Raw genomic sequence first — 19,834 nt, forward strand, 5'->3', positions numbered from 1 at the left:
TAATCATCTTCTCATGCTGCCTTTGGTAATATCCCTAACTACTCCTGTCTTTCCAAAGCAAATAGCTACAATCACAGCATGTGGGATGATGGAATCCTGTGGTGCTGTGACAGCCACCCCTCTGCTCCTTGAGGTTTATCTGCTGTAACAGGGCTTTGGGTATGGACCTTTTCCAAGAGCTCTGAACACCCCTGAACTGTTCTGTGTTAAGGTCTCCCGGGGAACTCAGTGTCTTGGCTTTGGTGCCACACACAGACTAAATGTGCTGTTGTAGATTAATCCCTGTCCCTCATGGCCAGACCCCCATGTCCCCCCTCATGTCTTCCCCTTCCTTCTTGTCTCTAAACCTCATTACATTTTCACTTTTATTTAGCAGAGTCCAGCTCTGCAGAGTAACGTGCTGTAGTGACTGAGGGGCACAGAGAACATTTGGGATCCACATCAGAAACAACGATGGAGCGACAGCAGAGGTGAGTGAGGAGCTTCACAAGAGTGCTGATCCCTCCCTGGCTTGGTCTCAGCCAGAGTCCTCAGCAGTTAAAGGCTTTCTTGCCACCAATTTCCCAGCCATGAAGCCTCATCTTCAGCCCAGCTCTGTGCCTTTGACCTGTTTCTGGTGTTTACCTGCACTTTCCCAGCCATCTGGCCTTCCCAGCCTCATTGTCAAGAACCACCCTTGCTCCTTGGGAGTAAATCATCCCTGCGTGATTGAAGATGATTTTGAGCGGACCCAAGCCAGCACTCAGTGGCTGCAAAGCAACCACAAACTGGCTTCTCTGGCCCTGGGCACACACAGCACCCGGATCTGACTTCACTCGGGTGTTTGCTGGCTCACAGCCTTGGCCCTCCACCCCGGGCAGCAGAGCAGAACAGTTAAGCCATGTAAGTGTAAGGCAGGGATTGCACTTTGGGTTATTTCACACTATCACCTTCTCAGTCTCTGGCATGATCACGGTTTTATTGCCTCTGTGCTCTGTTAGCTACAAGTACACTCTGGAAGCAGACAGAAGCATTGCAGATCCAGGTCTTGCTATCAAATTCCTTCCTAAAATGAGGATAGATTCCACCATAAAGGTTTTTGACTTCTGCAGAGATGGAGACAGTGAAGAAAAGAACTTTAAGAATAAGAGCAAAAGGAAAAAAGAATAAAAGCAAAAGCTTTGGCAATTGGCCTTAACTGCTAGCAAGGCTGTAATTAGGGTCTTGACCTGTTCATTTGTGCAGAAGAAGGAGGAATGATGGAGCTACAATTCATAAGTATCTACTTTGCCTTTTGGATCAAACAGAAAAGTATCTAAGAAACTCCACTGACATGGAACTTTCAACTCAGCAAATTCAGACTGGAAGTTGTAGGATTTTAACTGACAGTCATTAGAGTATTGCAAAAATTAGCCTAATAGTGCAATAGCTTTTCCTTTGTTTTCAGTCTTAAAATTAAAGGGAAATTTGTTCCCTAAATGTCTCAGAGACATTGAAAATATTGTCAGTAATTCAGAGGCAGAGATATAAAATTTCCTTTTGAATCCAGTAGCTATAACTCATGCAGAAGCTTTTAGAAGAGATTATAATGTCAGGAACATGTTGTCAGTAAATGAGAGCTGAAAATCTGTATCTGCTCATGAAGTGAATAATGATGGGTGCTGCTCAGTTACTAGGCTGTGATGCTGCCTGCAGGATTTTGGTGACAGCGTGAACAATGCGAGTGGTGCTGTTTGAATTGGAGTATTTATTCATATGGAAAGGGAATATTTAGTCCTTGCATCCCCATTTATCAGAGCCCAGTGACAGTGTCTGATTTCATATTGTGATCTGTTATGCAGACTGGAAATTCTGAGAAAAGAACAGATCTGTCAGCAAGATTATTCAAATAAGCGCTGTTGGGGACTTGTACTCTCTCTCCTGTTCTTCCCTGGTTTATTTGAGCATTTCAGGAGAACAGTTTTGATACTTACTCTAGCTGATCCTGGCTGTTAAATCAAAATTAAGGCTAATATTTGTCTGGGGGGTTAATCCTCACTGCTGGGACCAGATTGTATCCTTGGAAAAGGAAATAGTTGTGGCTGATTTGCTGAATGCAGCAGTTCATGACATTCTCCCAGTGGGAAGTGCTCCTCATCATGATGCTCTTTAAGTTGAGAGTCAGTGGAGCTTTATGATAGCAAACTTGACATTTCTAAGTTTGTGCTGGCTGGCTCCCACTATTTGCATCAAGGAGCAAAGAGAAATGTTGACTTCAGATGCTACCAGCAGGCTACAGATCCAGTGCCACCAGCAGGGCTCCGTAGAATGGGTAGAGAGAGCTTTTGCTGCAGTTTCCAGGTCATCTTTTTGAGATTCAGCCAGTTTCCCTTCAATCAGTCTGGAGCTCCCTGTGTGGACCAGGAGGGAATTAATGAGCAGTCTCAGCCTTTCTGGGGACCTCTGAAGGTGGTGCTCAGCTCCAGGGACTGCACAGGGCCTGACTGACTTGGATGAGAGCTTGTCAGGAGGACAAGCACTGAACACATCCTGTGGCCAGTTTGAGGCTGAGTCAGATGTAGGAAGACCATCTTGGTTGGCTCTTTGATACTGTTTGTGTCATTCTGTGTGGTGGTGCTGGCTGTGTGCAGGCTCTGCAGACTGTGGAAGACTGGGAAATCAAAGCCCAGACTTTTCTTATTACTTTAAGTTTATTTGGAGTTTGTAATCTTTGGAACCTGTGAAGATACACTGTTATCCTGGAACCACATGGAGAAAGGAAATACTGACCAAATACACCAAAGCTGTTGGATGCCTTTGATAATCTAACCCATCATTGAAGGTACTGAGGATGTCAAACACATTTAGAGGTTCAGACTAACATCCTTAACTTCCTTAATGCACTTCCCCTTTCTCTAACTCATCACATTTGGTAAATATTTGGGTCCCAATATTCCTCAAGCATGCTGACTTCTCAGCATGATGTAAAGTTGGCTTGCAATGACCTATTTAGAAATCTGGGCACCTCCACTGTTAATTTGCACAGTAAATTCAATTAAGAGCAAATATTTTGATGCAGAAATAGGATATGAGATTGACACTGGCAGCTGTCTTCAAAGTCTTGATATATCCCTCCTTCAACTTACAGCCATTCAGATCTGGAAAGAATGTAGGATCTTTTTTAGAAGGCAAGTATCCCTCAGAGTCTGTGTTCTGCTACTGTGGGCTGCCTGCCACCTCTGTAGCAATACCCACCATCTTGACAGAGATATGAAAGGGAGATTGAAAGGAAGGTCCATTGTCTAAGAAAAAGTTTCAAGGGGGAAATTCCCCAGAAGTTATGTGAATAGCAACAAAAACCCTGCTACACTGGTCAATCTATGAAGGTGGCAAACTCACTGTAAAGTGCCCAGGAGAAATTTCTGACTCCCATAGCTGGAAGTAGGGGTTCAGGCTGTCTGACAGCCAGTGAAACTCCAAAGGGAAGATCAAAGGCTTAACTATTAGCTGTGCTAAATTCCTGTTAGATTTCGCTTGTAGATCAAAGGACTCTTTAAATGGGGAGGAGCTGATTCCCCTGGAAATATCCTCTGCTCAGTACTGGCCTTTCTAGTAAGCCCCAGCTTAGTGGTGAGATTTGGGCCACGGGATGTGGCACAAATGTGCCCCTGGAAGCTTTCTGCTGTGGGAGGAAGCAGACTGGGGGTTGCTCTGAAATACACTTGGGCCTCAACAGGCTTCACTGAGTTTCCCAGTATGAGGAGCACAATAGACCTGAATTAAAAGGTTCTTAAACCCTCCTCGCAGAGGCATTGCAAGACTATAATTGTGCTTTCAGGTCAGAGCTCAAAAAATGTGACCAGTGCATGTGGAAGAAATTAATATTTTCTAACCACCTGTTTGTTCTCCCCTGGTTTTTTGGGTTCTTTGTCCTCAGATGATTGTCTTTGAGCACAGCTCATAACAAATACCTAAGTAGCGCTTTGCAAAATGGCTGCTAAAATATGCAAAAGCCTCCTCTCAAGTGAATCCATTGCTGATGAATGGGAGAACTGCAAATGTAGAGGTCAGAAAATAAACAGAATTAATATAAAGCATCAAGGTGGCTGCACAAAACATTTTCCCCAGTCTGCACACTGTACAGCCAGTATGTCACAGAAGATGGACACTTCTTTCCTGTCCCACTCATATAAAACAAGTATCTACATTTCTTAAATAAGAGGTGACATGGGATTTAGTTTTCTCAAGGAAAAAGCATGAAATTGGATGATCACTTGTCATGATGGCTATTTTTGACTGCTGTCTGAGACTGAGCATCTTGTGAGGCTTTATATTTGCAGATCTTTTTTCCCTTCTTCACTTTAACCTATTATCTCTTGAAGTATCTTCATATACTCTTCTGGTTGCTGCTGTGAAATCTGTTGTCCTGTTAGACACAAACACAATTGTTTGTGACTGAGAGCGGTCTCTTGTCATCCTGTCCTATTTTAACTCACAAGGCCAAATTTGCTCCTGTCTCATCTGACTCTTACATCCAGTTTTCATAAATTTCCAAGGTGACAGCAATGGGCTAAACCTTCCTGATGTAATGGCTGCGGGGTATTTGATTTTTGTATGATGCATACCACATCAAGAAGGCCTGTTTCATTCAGGCAGTTTAAAGCACACAAATTAGGGATTAGTCCAACAATTAGATGCAATGAATATCTCCCAGATGATCTTTTCTCCCTGCAGCATGCAGATCTGTAGATTTCATGGCTAGGTGTGTCTTTTTCTTCCACATCTGTTGAAGTTGTGCTGCGAGTGCACTCATCTGACCCTGCCCCCTTTGCAGTCTGAAAGCACCCCTGTGTACCCTAGTAGGTGGTTATCTGCCTGGTCATCCAGCACGTAGATCCTCCCCTCCAGACTCTCACAGATCCTCCTCCACATCCTGTCTCTGTGGTCTTTCACTCCTGCCTGAGCTGAGCAGCTGCAGCTCATCCTTGCACCCAGCTCTTGGGTGGAGAATTGATGGGTGGTTTGGTGACTTTGGTTCCATGAGCAGATGTGGCTGTGCAGAGCCTTTCTCTTTGTGTTTGTCCATAGTTAAAATCACAATGTTAGCTGATATTAACTTCAGATGAAATTGATGGAGTGGCTGCATTGTCTCCATTGACTTCTAAGTACAAATTACAAATTGGAAGTCAGGTGCCCATGCACAAATTCCGAAAGTGGAGAGGAGTTTTAGGTCACTGTAAACTCATCCTGCCCTGTCCCACAGCATGCTCTGCACCAGGTCCCACTACCTGGCAGGGCTGGTACCAAGGAATTGCATGTCTCTAATTAGCCAATTCAATTGATAACACTAACACACAAGGAAAGTCCTGACTTGCTGGTGTGAAAGCCCTGCAGTTTTAGCAAGCTGTTTCAATGCTCCCTGTTGCTAGAGCACAGGGAAAAGGCAAAAACCCAGAATCAGTGTGATCCTGTTTTGTCTATCAAGGGCCCCTGTGATCACAGAGCATATTTCTCACCCTGCTCAACATTTTTTGCAGGAAGAGCTGACATAAGTTGGCAAGGACAGCAAGCAGCCCCTCCTTCTCACTCCTTCTCCAACCAATAAAAGGAACAAATTCAAAGGCTCTTTGATAAAGTGAACCAAGGTACAATCACACCAACCCCTGGTGCTGTTTTGCATTTGTCCCCAGGTGTCAGCTGCAGGCTGCTGTGCCAGGCAAAGCAAAGCCCATCCCTCATGGTAGCTGAACATGTTGCTAAAGCAGGCCTGTAAGGCTTCCTCCTTTCACTGGTGGAACTGTGCTTTACTTTGGTTATGCAGGTTGAAAGGAGAGGTGGTTGAGCACAAACCCCACCAGCCATGTGGGGCACAGTTTAATACTCCCACTATGGCACCAAGGTTAAATTGGTGCCTGGTGTCTAAAGCTCAGGGTGGATTTGGTAGAATCCTGGTAGAATTTCCCAGCAAGCACGTGGTCCTTCTGGGAACAGGTTCCCCACGTGGTGAGCTATCACACAAGGCACAGTTAGCAGCCTGCACTCACATGTGTGAGTGCCTGTCATTTAATGGATGACTGCACAGAAATCTTTCCTGTGCTATTACATGGATGTTCCCTATGTCTCCAGTCCAAAACTGGTGCCTTTCCTTTTTCAAGATCTCTTTTATACAATGGAAAGATGCCTCTTTCCATTATAATTTGCTTTACATTGACACCTCTTTCTGCCACATTAAACATGAAACTTCCCAGAAAAGTGACAGTCCTTGCCCAAGATCTCTTGCAATTTAAGGACAGACAGAGAGAGAGATTAGAGAAAAGAAATGGAGAAAGAACAGGTTTGTTTTTTTTTTTTTCTTTTGTTGGTTGCAGACAATTAGGTTCAACAGGATGGAAGGTATTGTAGATGAGGAGGTGGAATTGCCCCTCTAAGGGCCATTCCAGTCTTGTGCCACAAATCACAGAATATTCTGGGTTGAAAGGGACCCACAAAGTTCACCAAGTCCTATTTTTAAGTGAATGGCCCATACAGGGATTGAACCCACAACCTTGGTGTTAGCATCCTAATCAACTGATCTCATCTCAGGGTCATTTGTTTCTTTTTAGGCTCACTGTAATGAGCTAGCTGGAAATATAGTGTTCATGTTCACAAATGAGACCTACTTGCCCCTCTGACTAGCTGCCTACTTGTCCACGTGCCCTAGGACTGTGTAAGGAGCTGCTTGCCCATCTTTGCCTTCCCGAGTGTGGGTCTGACATGTTTGTATCCATGAGAATCCTAATTGCTTTAGGACAGCTGCATCCCATCACTGGTCTGCCTGGGTGAGTGTCCACGCATGATGCAGCTTCTTTGAAGAGCCTGGACTCCGGGCTTGGCCCAAATTTCTTCTCTGGAAGGAGGCTGGGGAAGCGGGTTTAGGGCCAGCAGGTGCGAGGGAAGTCCCGGGTTGGCAATGGAAGGGAACAATGTCCCTGACCCTGCGTCTGCCCCTCGGGGTTTGTGGTCCTGGGCGTTCTTGTGCTGGGGGCGGGGGTCGGCGGGGGCTCCGCGTGTCCCCCCTCACCTGTCGCGCCAGCGGTGGCACATCTGGGCGGGGCGGGGCGGCTCCCGGCGGAACAGCTGTGTCTCCATGGCGACGGGCGCGGCGGGGGGGCCGCGGTGCCGCCGCCCCGCCCCGCTGAGCTGAACCGAGCGGAGCCGAGCGGAGCCGAGCCGAGTCGAACGGAGCCGAGCCGAGCGGGGCGGGGGGCCCGGCGAGTGGCACCGCGGCTCTCGGCGCCTCCGAGCCGCCACAGCCCCGAGGACAGAGACCTCGCGCGGTGCCGCCCGGCCCGGCTCGGATGCCGCCATGGGGAGCCGCTTCTCCAGCATCCCCGCGCTGCCCCGCGGCGGCCAGGGCCGCCTGCACCGCGCCCGCCACCACCGCCTCAAAGGTACGGCTCGCTCGGCACCCTCGGCTCCCCGAGCGCCCCCGGCATCCCCGCACCCCGAGCGTCCCTCTCCAGACGGGCACCCGCGGTATCCCCGGCACCTGAAGCAGCCCGGAGCGGGTTGGGCGCTCTGGGCACCCCGGGATCGGATGGGCAAGACACAAATCCCGGGTACCGCAGGGAGCCCAGAGTGGGATTAGATCCCCGGTACACAGAGCACCCTGAGCACCCCACGCCGGGCGGGCATCCCGGACACCTGGGGGCAGGCTGTGCTCCCCGGGGTAGGATGGCTCCGTGCCTGGCACCCCGAGCCTCTCGCGGTGTGAGCCCCCTGCCCTGCTTGCAGCGCTGTCACTTCTTCCCCTGCGCTGCCCCATGGGCGGCTGATGGGTGCACGGCTCTTCCCAGGCAAAGGTACCCTAGGAAAGCAAAGGACAAAAATTTGGGGGAGTAAGAACACTGAGTCCCCGAGTCCTTATTGGTGAATGAAGGCTTTGCTTGGTGTCTCTTCTGAGGGCTCCATGAATGTGTGTGTGTGTGCATGGGACTGTCAGTCCTGTTTGGAGGAAGGCAGGGAGTATTTGGGGTTCCTTGTCTCGCTGATGTGGCTATTCTCTTCCTCATAAGGATGCCATCCCTTTTCCGAACTCCTGGGGACCTGTTGGCACCAAATGGGATGGGGGTGACTTCTGTAATGTGGACAGGAGAGCCTGCCAAAGGTCTCCTCTGTCTCTGCTCTTTTTTACCCCTTTTTGCTTTGAGTTGGGAGGGTGGTAGCAGAAAATAGCCCATCGTTCATGAATGCAGTCTGCTCGGGCAGCAGTACACACACACCATGTGTGTTCAGCACTACCTGGCTATCTCTTCTCTAAGGTCATTTTCACAGCCAAAGGCACTTGCTGATGGGGGTAGAGGAGGTCACACATCTCTCTGTAAGCAGGGAATGAGGGAAGGTGCTGCTCTAACAGCCATTTCAGATTATAACTTGTTGCAGCTTCCTCTATGTGTTGCAGAATTCACAGCCACCAGCATGGAAAATAGGGATGCTGCTGTTCACCCTCTTTTTTTGCTGGGCTTTTGGATACTTCTTTGTCATGGTCTAGAGGAGTGGAAATGGTTAATGATGAGCTGGGCAACTGGTTGTTATAGGGAAGGATTTTCTGATACTTGTATTATTCTTCTGCTGAATCTCTCTGCCCCCTTTGTCTGTACTTGGGTGATTTGGAGCAGTTGTGTGAACTGAGGGTGGTTTTATCATGGCTGTTTCAGTGGCCTTGCAAGGAGATGTTAGGAATGCTCATTGCTCTGTCACAGACAAAGTCAGTGAGAAACTCTGGCCAAGCAATGGTGGTGCTTCAAATCACACTGGAAAGGAGGGGGATGCTGAATCCTAAACAGTGAACCATCATCCTCTATCAGTGCAAACATGAAGGCACGCGCAATGCTGTCGTTGTTGGTAAGCAATTGTAAACTGCCAGGGAGGATTTGTCTCTTTAAGAATCATGCTGTACGCTGGAAGTCTTTCTGGAGCAACCTTAAGCAGATAAGAATTTATAAACTGAAGCCAGAAGGGACACTGCCACTTAATCCATTAACAGTGGCTTACGTGAGATTTGGAGGATGCTCTGTGTGAATCACCTGATTTTGGGGGGTGGGGGGATGGGAGCAGTGAGTTGTGTGTTAATGGGACTTTGTTTCTATATTTCTTCCTTTAATTTACATTTTAATTTTTTTTTTCTACCTGTGCTGAGGCAGCAAGCAGAAATATTCTCAAGATTCTAATGCAACAGAGCATTGAAATAATTTTTATTTGGAATAAAGAGTGAACAAGGCATTGCCTTTGTTGTAAAAACTAAGCAACTGCCAGGGACAATATGTGCCTTTTCTGTCTTTTTTGAAACCAGACTGCCTCAGGTCCTATTTAAATGCAGAATAAACAAGTCTGATTGCATTTGACAGGTTTCTGTAAAATGGACTCAAGGCATAGCAGTGAAAGTATGAATGTCACACAGTTTTGTTACATATCTGCCATTTAACATTTTGTAAAGTATATTTTAGTTGAAGGTCCCCAGTTGTTCTTCCTTCAGTGTCTGGCTTAGTGTTAGGGAGACAGAACTTTTATAAGTTGGCCACCATGTAATATTTTCTTACTCTGGGACAGCCTCTTCCTGACCTGGTGCCAGGGTGATTAGGGCTCATTCTTGCTTGAGAAGCAGCTGTGATTGCATTGTTTCCTCAGGTGGTCTGCAGACTTTGAATTCAGTCCCTGTACCTTACAAGTTCATCTCACCTAAGTAAGAAGTAACATCTCTGCACATGGCAGAGCTGTCGCCCACTTGTGCTGGAAAATTTTATGTCTTTCTCTTAGTCCTGCTAAAAATGGTCACCTTTAGTTACATAAATCTTCTGAAGACCATGTGATACTTTTGGTGTTGAAGGCATAAGACAGAAATCTCACGAAGGCTGACACGGCTGGCAGAATATTTGCTTTGCTTTAGATGGTCCTGCAAAAGGAGGAAAGCACACAACTTGATTCTCAGACTTCAGCTGCAGCTTTAAAACCAGGTAACTGAAATAGGCAGGTCCTTATGAAGGTACCTGCAAGAGCAAAGCTGGAACCCCAGGCTGATGATTTTCAAGTTGCTTTTGAGCAAGGTAATACTTTAAAATCTATTATGTCCAGCTGTTTATAAAAGCACTTCACATAACTGTTCACTAGGAACCACTAGACTTGAGCACTTTGGAATTACCTGTTCCAGAGCAGTATGTCATATCTGCATTATGAATCCAGACTTTGGTGCCACAGTTGTGCCTACAGGCTTTGGCTGTTTTGGAGACAGTGAAAGCTGAACTCCTCCAGGACTGCAGGTGATCTGATGCCACGGTCCTGATATGGCTGTTAGCCTTGAAGTCCTTTCCAGTGATGGGAAGGAGGTTTTCACTTGGTGATATCATGATGGGGAGGTTGAGGTGAGATTATTTTCAGAATTCCTGTGAGTATTTCCCTTCCCATAACCCAGATGTAGTTTGTCAGGGGTGACAGAAGGTGATCCTTTGTGTACTTTCCTAATGCTGTGCAAAAGATTATGATTATCTGGTAACAATCTCCTTAAGGATCCAGCCCGATAAACGCCAGGAAATTTTTGCTGTCCACCCTCTCTGAAATATGGCTTGTGAAATATGGCTTATCAAACAAGGTGTATATGGCTATTTGGAGGGGAACCAAGTGGGAAAACTCCAGCTGTATCTAATCTGCTGAATTCTGAGATGAAAAAGATCAGTGGCTCTGTGTACTGTTTATTTAGTTGTGTCAGGGCAGGCTGCATTGAACTGTTCCAACCAAGGAAACTTCTATGATTTCTCAAGAGATGGATCCTCAGTTCAACCCCTCTCCCTCCCCTAAGATTCTTCCAAGACAGTCTATTCTATCTCCTCTATTAACTATTTTTTCTAATCCTGGTGTAGCTCATTAAGTTCCCCTCCTTGCCTAGAGTTACATCTTCCCAGTCTCTGGCTTTTGCATTCCTTCCTTAGGTACTGCTCAACCTTGCTGGAAGTGTTTAACTCTTCCTCCTGTGAGGTGTGGGCTGTGTGCCCTGTTTGGGCTGTGGTGTAGCTCGCATATGTGCTGGGCCAGGATGCTAGAAATGAAGTTTTTCTAGTCCTTGGGTCAGAAGTTAGGCACAAGACTTGTATGACATCTCCTGTGCTTCACGGACATGTAGCTTTTATCCTCCCTTGTCTTGTGTCCTCAGCTTCAAGAAGGCTTAGCCATTGCTGTAGACAGCAGATCAATATTACATTGTAAAAGCTAAGAACTATTACTGTCTGCTCTCTTAAATCCTCTCCTCCAGCCTCCTACTCAGGTTTGGTACTCTTTCCTGAGCCCCTCTTGCCTTGAAGAGTGAGTGGCAGCAAGCAGGATTTCTTCCTGTTGATTTTCTCATAGGTGAATGCACCTATGATATTTTTGCAAAAGAATGCATGCACAGTGTTACAGAAACAGCCCCAGCTGCCAGGGATCCTCTTTTCAGTAGTGCTGATTACTCATGGGCTCTTCTTTTTTATTTGTATTCCAGTGGCATCCGGAGGAGGCTCCCATCAAGATCTTAGTCATGTTGTGCTGGGTGCTCCTATGGCTGCCTGTACTTATTGCTCATTCATCCAGACAGCTTTTACTCATGGGTCTGGGGGATGTCTGTAGGATGATTTGGGGTTTATACCTTCAGAGTATCACATGAAGCAGCCTGGCACCTCAACAGAGCAGTTCTTAGTCCTTTCTTTTGCTGGGACACCTGCAGTGGGGGTCAGCAGTGGTTTGCTGAAGAGTTACCACCTCTCTGGCAGCCTGCTGTGCAGCACTTGACCTAGAAGGCAGAGGCTTTCCTGCTTTCCCTCACCCATGGAGGGCACCAGTCAGGATTACACAGTCCTGCATTTCTGCAGTTGCTGCTCCAAACATTATATCCCACTGCCACACAGACATGTCAGACTTTTTCCCCATTTCCCTGGTGCTTTATGAGCTTCTGAAACACACATAGAAGATAGTAATCTGGCTGGTGTAGGCATTTCAATAATTGTATATTGTTGGAAGACTGTGCTGCCAGCTCCATTTTGTGCACTCATTAGGTAGAACTAAGGGGGGAGTAAAAGGTTATCAGCAACTGATGGTCATAGGCTTAGAAGCTGGGGTGCATCACAAGCATTTTTAGGCATCACAGGCAGTGCATTGTGGGGATACCAAGAGTGATACTGTGAGATAACCCCAGCTCCCATTGCTGTCATAATTGGTTCTTCTTCGAAGTACTATGTTATTTTCTTCCAGCCTTACAGGGTCAGAAGTTTCATCATTCAAGGCTTTGAAGGATGCCTCCTGCTTCCTGCCCTTCTGCTTTTGCTCTGTCCGGGGTATGCTTGTCTCCCTCTGACCTGTCTGGGTTGTGGGTATAAAGTTTTTCCTGCCAGTGGTTGTGAGGTTTGTATGACCTTCACCCAAGCACTAGATTTTTTCCCAAGCTACTGAACTTTGATTTATTGAATTTAAACTGCCTTAAATTGCTCAGTGTTCCAAACACAGTCATTTATTGATCTTACTTTTCCTTTCCTATTGTCTGTTTCATAAGGTGATGAAGCCTGTTGGTGAAGCAGGTACTGCTGCAGCTTTTCACAAATTTCCCATGAAATCATGTGGTTGGTTTCTTGCCCATGGCTGATTCTCTATATTTCTCAAATGCAAGAAAGTCTACTTTTGAAAACCAGTAGTGTGGAATATTAATCCCAATATTTCCGGGTGGGACGTGCCTGGCCTTGTCTGACCCTTGCTGCTGGACCAAAGGTGGCAGCTGTGGTGTTTCACCCCAGACATACCTTTGGCCGGCTGGGTGCTGCAGCTGGGCACTCGGAACAAATCCAGGCAGAGTAGGAACTCAGTTTACCTCTGGTGGAAAAGGTTCAGGCGACGGCAAAGAGAGAAAGGAGAGGATTCTATCGTAGAGCCTTAATCCAGAGTTTTATTCCAGGATGAGAGACCTCTGAATCTGGTAACAGCTCCCCACAGAATCTGACCGCGTGGTCCCGTCTCCTTTTAAGCCCGGGGACAGGGGCAGGGGAAGGGACAGGTGAGGACCAGCCAGGATAAAGACACTTGGACAGGCCAATGAGCCCAGACCTGAGGGGCATCTTTTGCACTTCTGCCAACCACACCATGACCCTGCTGGAATGTTAAGATTGATGGACAGCTCTCAGCAGGAGGGAAAAGGGGGGAGGGGAAAGGAGAGGTTGGCACACCTGGGGGGTTGGCATAGGTGAAACAGGAAATGGCATCACACTGCAACACAGTAGGAACCAAAACATCAGTTGGATGATTGAGCTAAAAATATTAGTGCCAGGCTCAGTAATTAAATAAAGCAAATTAAATACTAGAAATTATAAGGGAAGCCAAACAGAGGAAAATAGAGGCCATTAATAGATTGTTGTGTAAATGTGTATATTATGTGTAGTTCTGGTTCTTCTCCTTCCAAAATCTCGGGAAAGATTCAGAAGAACTGGAAAAGACTCAGAGGTGGGCAACAAGGATGGTCATAAGTCTGGATTAATTTCATATAAGGAATGATTGAATAAACTAGGACTCTTGTCTCTGGAAAAGGGGACAATTAGAATGGAAGTGACTTGCAAGTAAAGAAGGGGCAGAGCTCCACTGTTCACTGTCCCTTCCAGTACAAGAATTAGGAGGACTTAAAATGAACAAAAGATGATTTGGCCATCTATAGTGGGTAGTTGCTCAGTAGAGCTAATTATTGGTGGGTGCTATGGATGCTAAAATGAGTCCACTTTTAAGTGAGAGTGGAAGAAGTCACGAAAGAGGAATCCTTTGATGTTTGCAACAGACAGAGACCATTTGCCCTTCATCTTTTGACTTCCCGAGGGTGTCTTCCTAAGGCTACCTGTGTTTAGCTGATAAGGACAGTGCTAGAATGAGAACTTAAAACTTCTGTGAAAGGTGCAGCTGGGTTGTTCAGATATTGCAGTGGTAGATGTAGGCATAGAGCCGGCTCTGGAGCATCCCTGCCTGGCTGTTTACAGGGTACTTCATTGCCATGTCAGTGTCAAAGCCATACACAGAACATCCAGGCTTTATTTGGGAGGCAGAAGAGATTGTAACCAGGTCCCTGTACAAGCTTTCTTGGATGTGACTATGTCTCCTGCAAACTGTGACTTTGACAAACACAGTTACTTTTCCATTTGCAGGCTCTTTTTGAGTAAGAGAAAGCAGGTTCTCTGTGCTTACAATGACCTCCTAATGACAGAAGCCTAAGTAGCCCCTGCTTCATTTTGTTTCCTAGAGTGTTGAAATAGCAGGTTTTGTGGCTATTCCCATATCTGGGAAGATTTCTCATACAGCAGTGTGGAAGATTTCCGGTTTGGCAGCTGTTCTTACCTACTGCTGCTAGGATAATTGCAGGAACCAGCTACTTCTGCAGCACTGAAATTGTTGCCTGTGGCAAGTACATGTTGTTTTACTTACAGTGTGTACCTTCACAGGGGCTACTTATTTCAAGCTGGGGATCCACATGTGCTCTGATGTGGTCTGCCTTGAAAGTTTAGGACATCTGAGTAATCCAGTTCTGAGCTGTGTCAAGGAGTGGGCTCCACAATACTTGTGTTTCAGGATTGTCTTCATCTAGAAGTGGTTGATCTAAGATTAACCTTAATCACAGCAGTGTGCAGGTGCTCAGTGCTGTGCTGCAAACTGCCAAATCCCAAAGTAGTTTCTCACTTTAATCACAGCACCATGCAGGTGCTCGCTTTTGTGCCACAAATACCAAAGTATTGATATTATATATTATATAATATATAATATATATTATATATTATATAATATATATTATATATTATATAAGTATTGGTATTATATACCAAAGTATGGTATTGGTACTCTCCTCTAGGGATGAGAACTGAATTTTCACTGAAAGTTAGGGTCTAACTGTGGTTAAAACTTTTGTAAGTGTGACATATCCATGAGCTTAGGCTGCCTTTTGGCCTGGCTAACCAGGGCATTGCTAAGCTGAGCAAGGAGAGGAGAGAAGACACTTGGATACTTACCCATACTAAGATCTGGGTTGCTGCAAAATTGTGGTTAAAATTGAGGTGGGGATAGGATTTCATCTCCATTTGTTCATGGGGAGCTCGAGATGGTGAAAGTGTGTTGTTAGAAGATGCTAGTTCATGTTTACACTATTGGTTATTTGGCCTTTCAAGTACAGGATTAAAATAGGATTTTGTTTTGAAATTATAGGGCAGAGGATGCCATGGTGGCATTATGTTTATACAATCCTCCATTAGTCCACCTCATTTCAACTTTTTGCTGAAGCACAGGGAAGGAATCTCAGCTCTCAGAAAACTGTCAGGTTAAACTGTAGGGCTGCTTTATGCAAAATTTTGAAAAGTAAATATAAATAGTTCTTTGCCAGCGTCAGAGATAAAATTCCATGGCAGGTTTTTTAGTTTCAAAAAACCCACTTGATGTAAAATTTTTGTTAAAAAAACAATAACAACATTTTAGTAAAAATTTATTCTAAAGTACAGACATTACTTGTGGAGTCTCCCTCCTCTATTCTTCCTTTGTATTTAGTATTTGAGTTTCACACTGGTAACACTGACACTTTCCAGATGTTCCTGCATGAGTGTAGGCTCAGATTCACTATTGACTTAATCTCATGATTTTTATGATATGACTACCACACGTCCTATATCTAGCACCAATGCTTGGGAAGATTTATTCATCAAAGCAGTGACTGGGGTGCTGTGTAACTAACTGGTGCCACTGTCAGTAACTACCAGTGGGTTAGCAAAGAGGGAGCCTGCTTTCTGAGGAGACAAAGGACAGATAAGGCAAACAGATCTAGAAACAGAGCTAATTTACCATCCAGGTTCCATATTTTCATCAAAAGCTTAGTTCAAATCTCCTCCTTAGGTGGTATCTCTTTAACATAGCATTAATTGTATTGGTATTACTCATGATTTCTTTGATTTGGGTAAATGGTGCCATTGTGTTTCTAAATATCTATCTTGTAAGATCATTTTTGTCTGTGATGAATGCCTATTTTTTATACTTAACAAGTATTTACTAGGCAGGAATAGAAGAGATGGTTTCCCATAGAAATACTGAGTCACTGTAGAAGACAGGACACAAATAACTGTAAATGGTGCAGACAGAATCTGTTTCTTACGTGAGTGAGTGAGTCACTTCAATAGATGTGATAGAAAATGGAAAAGACAAAACGTTCCTCACTAATTGATTATATTCATCAAATACAGAAAGGGGAGAAGTAGTTGAAATTTACTTTCTTTATTAAAAAGGCAGCAGAAACATAATGAAGGACCTAGGTTACCTCTGATGTTAGTACTGGATTTCTACATTCCTACTCCTGTTTCTGTATATGATTTAGTGTTCTTGTTTTAATGGTATGACCCCTCAACAATCACATCCTTAACAAGCATGAGATAAAATAAAGGTGCAAAAAGTTCTCCCTAATTAAAAGCATGAATATTTTTTTTTACAAGGTTTAGAGTTGAGATGCTAAGAGATGAGTACTGACAGCTGAGAGCTTTGCTCCTCTGCTTGAAATCTGCCTTACATTAGTTGTGGAAGAAAGCTCTTACCATCTGCTGGGTGGAGATCATCTGGTGTTCTGTGCATTTCCTCTGGATAGTTGCTCTCAGGCCTTACAGGTTGTGTACTGGAGGGCTCAGCAGAGAGGTTAAAAAGTAGCTGCAGGTTTCAAGGAGAGAAGCTGTGCAGGTGGGACCTGTAGCAGTGAATGCAGGGAGCTCTGGCTGCTCTTGCCCACGCAGAATGTGTTTGGTGGCTGAGCAGACACTGTCAGCCTCCTGTTGCAGTCCAACATGAAGCCCAGGAGGAGAAATTACAGAGTGATGGGTGGGAGCACTGACTGAGGGTGAACTCCCAATTTGGAAATGTTAATGCTACATCCATTATTAATAATCCCACTGCAAAAGAAAAATGCTTTGCTGCAAATGAAGCTGGGACCCAGGGAAGTAGCAGGCAAAATTAAAATTTTATACTTGTCGTGGTCTTACAATAAAGGTTTTGTGATACACATCCAGCAATGCTGCTATAAATAGTCTCGTTATCTAATCTTCCAGCTCAGTGTATGACAGAAGATTACAAGTAAGAAAACAGTTCAGTGTAGCTTTTAGCTGTTTTCCCACTGCTTCCCTTGCTCCTGCTGGAGCATTATTACTGTGTCCCTTGTAATTCATATGGAGACAACATTATTCAGAAGTACAGAATGTCACTAGGAGGAGGAGAGTTCAGAGAAAACCCAGAAGATTTATGACATAGTTTAGATAAGGCCATGGAGGAACTGACATGAGGGAAGTAATGACAATTCGCAGTCCGGCAGCGTTTCTGAGGGGGTGCTGAGAACTTCTTCATGCCAGCTCCATCAGGTCAGATTCAGAGCAGAGCATGCTTTAATAAGGTGTTCTACACGCTTGATTGCAGAGGGAACTCTTTTGCTAATAAATAATCCAGACACACTAAGTTCTGTCCACATGGGTCTAGGACCTGATCCAAAACCAACAGAAAGTCCTTAGAAAATTTTAGAGAGGCACAGCTAGCACAGAGAAAAGCTTTTTTTCCATTTGATCTTATTTCTCGTGGGAGAAGGAGGAGCTGGTAGACAGGGAGGTTCCTTTCTCCCCTCTCTGTGCCTTGCTGGTAATGCAAATCCTCATTTCTGACCCTTGTTTGGAGATTCCCCTGGCCTGTTTCACGTGGGGTACCTGAAGCCACTGTTGAGTGCTGGGTGCTGGGAAAGCTCCCCTGGAGCAGAGGCAGCTGAAAAGGACCTTCTGCAGCCTCTGTGTGTGGACACAAACAACCCTTTCCCAGAGAGGACTGAAGATCACTTTCAGAACTGTCATGGAGTTTTGCTGTGTGTCCATAGGAGGAGGCGTGAGGGAGTGTGGCTGTTGTAGATCTGGAGCCCCATGAAACTTGAACCATCCTTTTTTTTTCTCTATGAGAGGAGTTAGGAATCGTTTGAGTGTTTGTTGAGACCCCAGCACAGCTCACCTGCTGCAGGGTGTCCTCCCCACCATGTGGCTTGGAGGAAACTCTCCACCAGCACTGTGCTGGCCTTGTCCAGCCACCTCAGGGGAGCTTGGTGGTGGGCACACACGTGTTCTACAGCCATGGCCAACTGCAAAAGTCTTCTTCTGTGCCTTCATCACACCTTCTCATGGAGGAGCTAAAGCAATGATAAAACTTGAGGAACTGAACCTCACCACAGCTCTTGCAGGGAGGAAAGAGCTTGTGTCATCCCCTCATCCTGAAATAGGATGACCTGGAGCCTGATAAAGAATTTCCTGCTAGGAAATTCTTTACCAGTCCAGATTCTGGTATTCCATCTTAAATTCTGAGGCATAGGCAATTACAAGCCCTGGCAGGTGAAATCTCTCTGGACATGGGCTTACTTGTGCTGGAGCCTGTTCAGCAGGAAGGAGTTACCTTCTCATGATTAGATTCTGTAGGCAGATCTAATTTGCTGTTGGAACAGAGATTTTATATATAGTAAAATACTCCCAGGTGTGCTTTTCAGTAGTGCTTCTGGGCTAAAGGAAGGATTTATTAATAAGAGGCACCCAAACCTTATTACACAGTGCAGGAGAGCTGGAACAGGGTGCTTTTGCTCTGATTCAGGGAGCTGATTGAATTCAGTGACAGATGCCAAGTATTTGTGTTCTTGCCTGAGTTTATCTTTTAAATTTGAAAGTGTTAAAAGCAAGAGTTATTTTTGGAATAAGCATATTAAATAGTGATGGAGACCTCCATCTGGTTGTTGGTGGGATGGTATTTCATTGTTACATGTTGTTGACTAAAATGTACTGCTCAGACCATCAGAACAGAAACCTGTGGGGGTAATACATTGCTCTAGATTTGCATCAGAATACTGGATGTCAGAGGGCCCAGTAACTTTTCTTGTGACATTGCTTGGTATCATGAACAACACAGTAAAATTATATTTATTGTATATTTACAATAAATATAATACATTGTCACACAATTGAAATATTTCCTGTAAAGTTCCAGACAGCTGTCCATATTTCTACATCAATGTGTCTGTGTGTGCAGGGATGCTATTTGAATTTTATGTTTTTTATCATATTGACAAATGTCCAAACTCTAGAGAAGCTGTTAATTGCCTTGGAAACCATTGCCACCCCACCTCTTGGTTGCTCACTCTCCCTCCTACCAGTAGACTTTTGAGCTTCTATATTTAATTTATTCTGCAACATCACCTAAAATAGCCCCTGGCCTTTGTTTTTGTTTATAGCCAGTCATTTAGAGTTTAAAATTATTTCTATTTTATTATCATCTCCATAATGAGTATTTTACTGTTTTATTTAGGGCAAAACAAGTAATTATTGTTTAGCTGTTTAATCTTTCCATGGGCCATCTTGAAGCCCTTGAATGGTGACTCTTTACAGCTGAACCAAGACTCAGGGTGAGCACAAACAGCTGATCCATAAACTCCAGGCAAGTTGTCGCATTTCCAGTGCCTCTGAGCCATCTTGTGCCTCAAAAATTAATGCTACTTACAAATTGCCTTCTGCTGTGCTCCATCAAATGCTAAGATGCTGTAATTATTTATGACAGTTAAAATCTCCTGATGCATTCAAATAAAAGCCAAACACATAGGGAAAACGTGTCCTGTGGAGGAAGGTTGCAGCATAAAAGATGGCTTGTTCTGACTGCAGGTCACATTGAGGGGCAAGCTTGAAATGCACGTAAGAGATGGAGATCTAGATGTGTTAGATTTTTAGGGGAAACTCCATTGCTGCTGTCATTGGACTATTTTCAGGTGTTTGGATGAGTGAATGACCCAAATATAGTATAAGCCTGTGACTGTTTCATTTTAATA

At 45.0% G+C, this 19,834-nt stretch overlaps 1 protein-coding gene across 1 annotated transcript in view; it reads left to right on the plus strand.

Annotated features, from left to right (window-relative positions):
• Window positions 1–7,197: 7,197 nt before the first annotated feature.
• NEURL1 (neuralized E3 ubiquitin protein ligase 1) overlaps window positions 7,198–19,834 on the plus strand; it is a 142,459-nt gene continuing 129,822 nt past the window's right edge. Inside the window, exon 1 of the mRNA XM_066554675.1 lies at window positions 7,198–7,388. Coding sequence (XP_066410772.1) covers window positions 7,304–7,388 — 85 coding nt within the window. The 5' untranslated portion in view covers window positions 7,198–7,303. The remainder of the gene's footprint in view (window positions 7,389–19,834) is intronic.

This window comes from Molothrus aeneus, chromosome 8 (assembly GCF_037042795.1).
Source record: "Molothrus aeneus isolate 106 chromosome 8, BPBGC_Maene_1.0, whole genome shotgun sequence".
In the NCBI taxonomy this organism is placed as follows: domain Eukaryota; kingdom Metazoa; phylum Chordata; class Aves; order Passeriformes; family Icteridae; genus Molothrus; species Molothrus aeneus.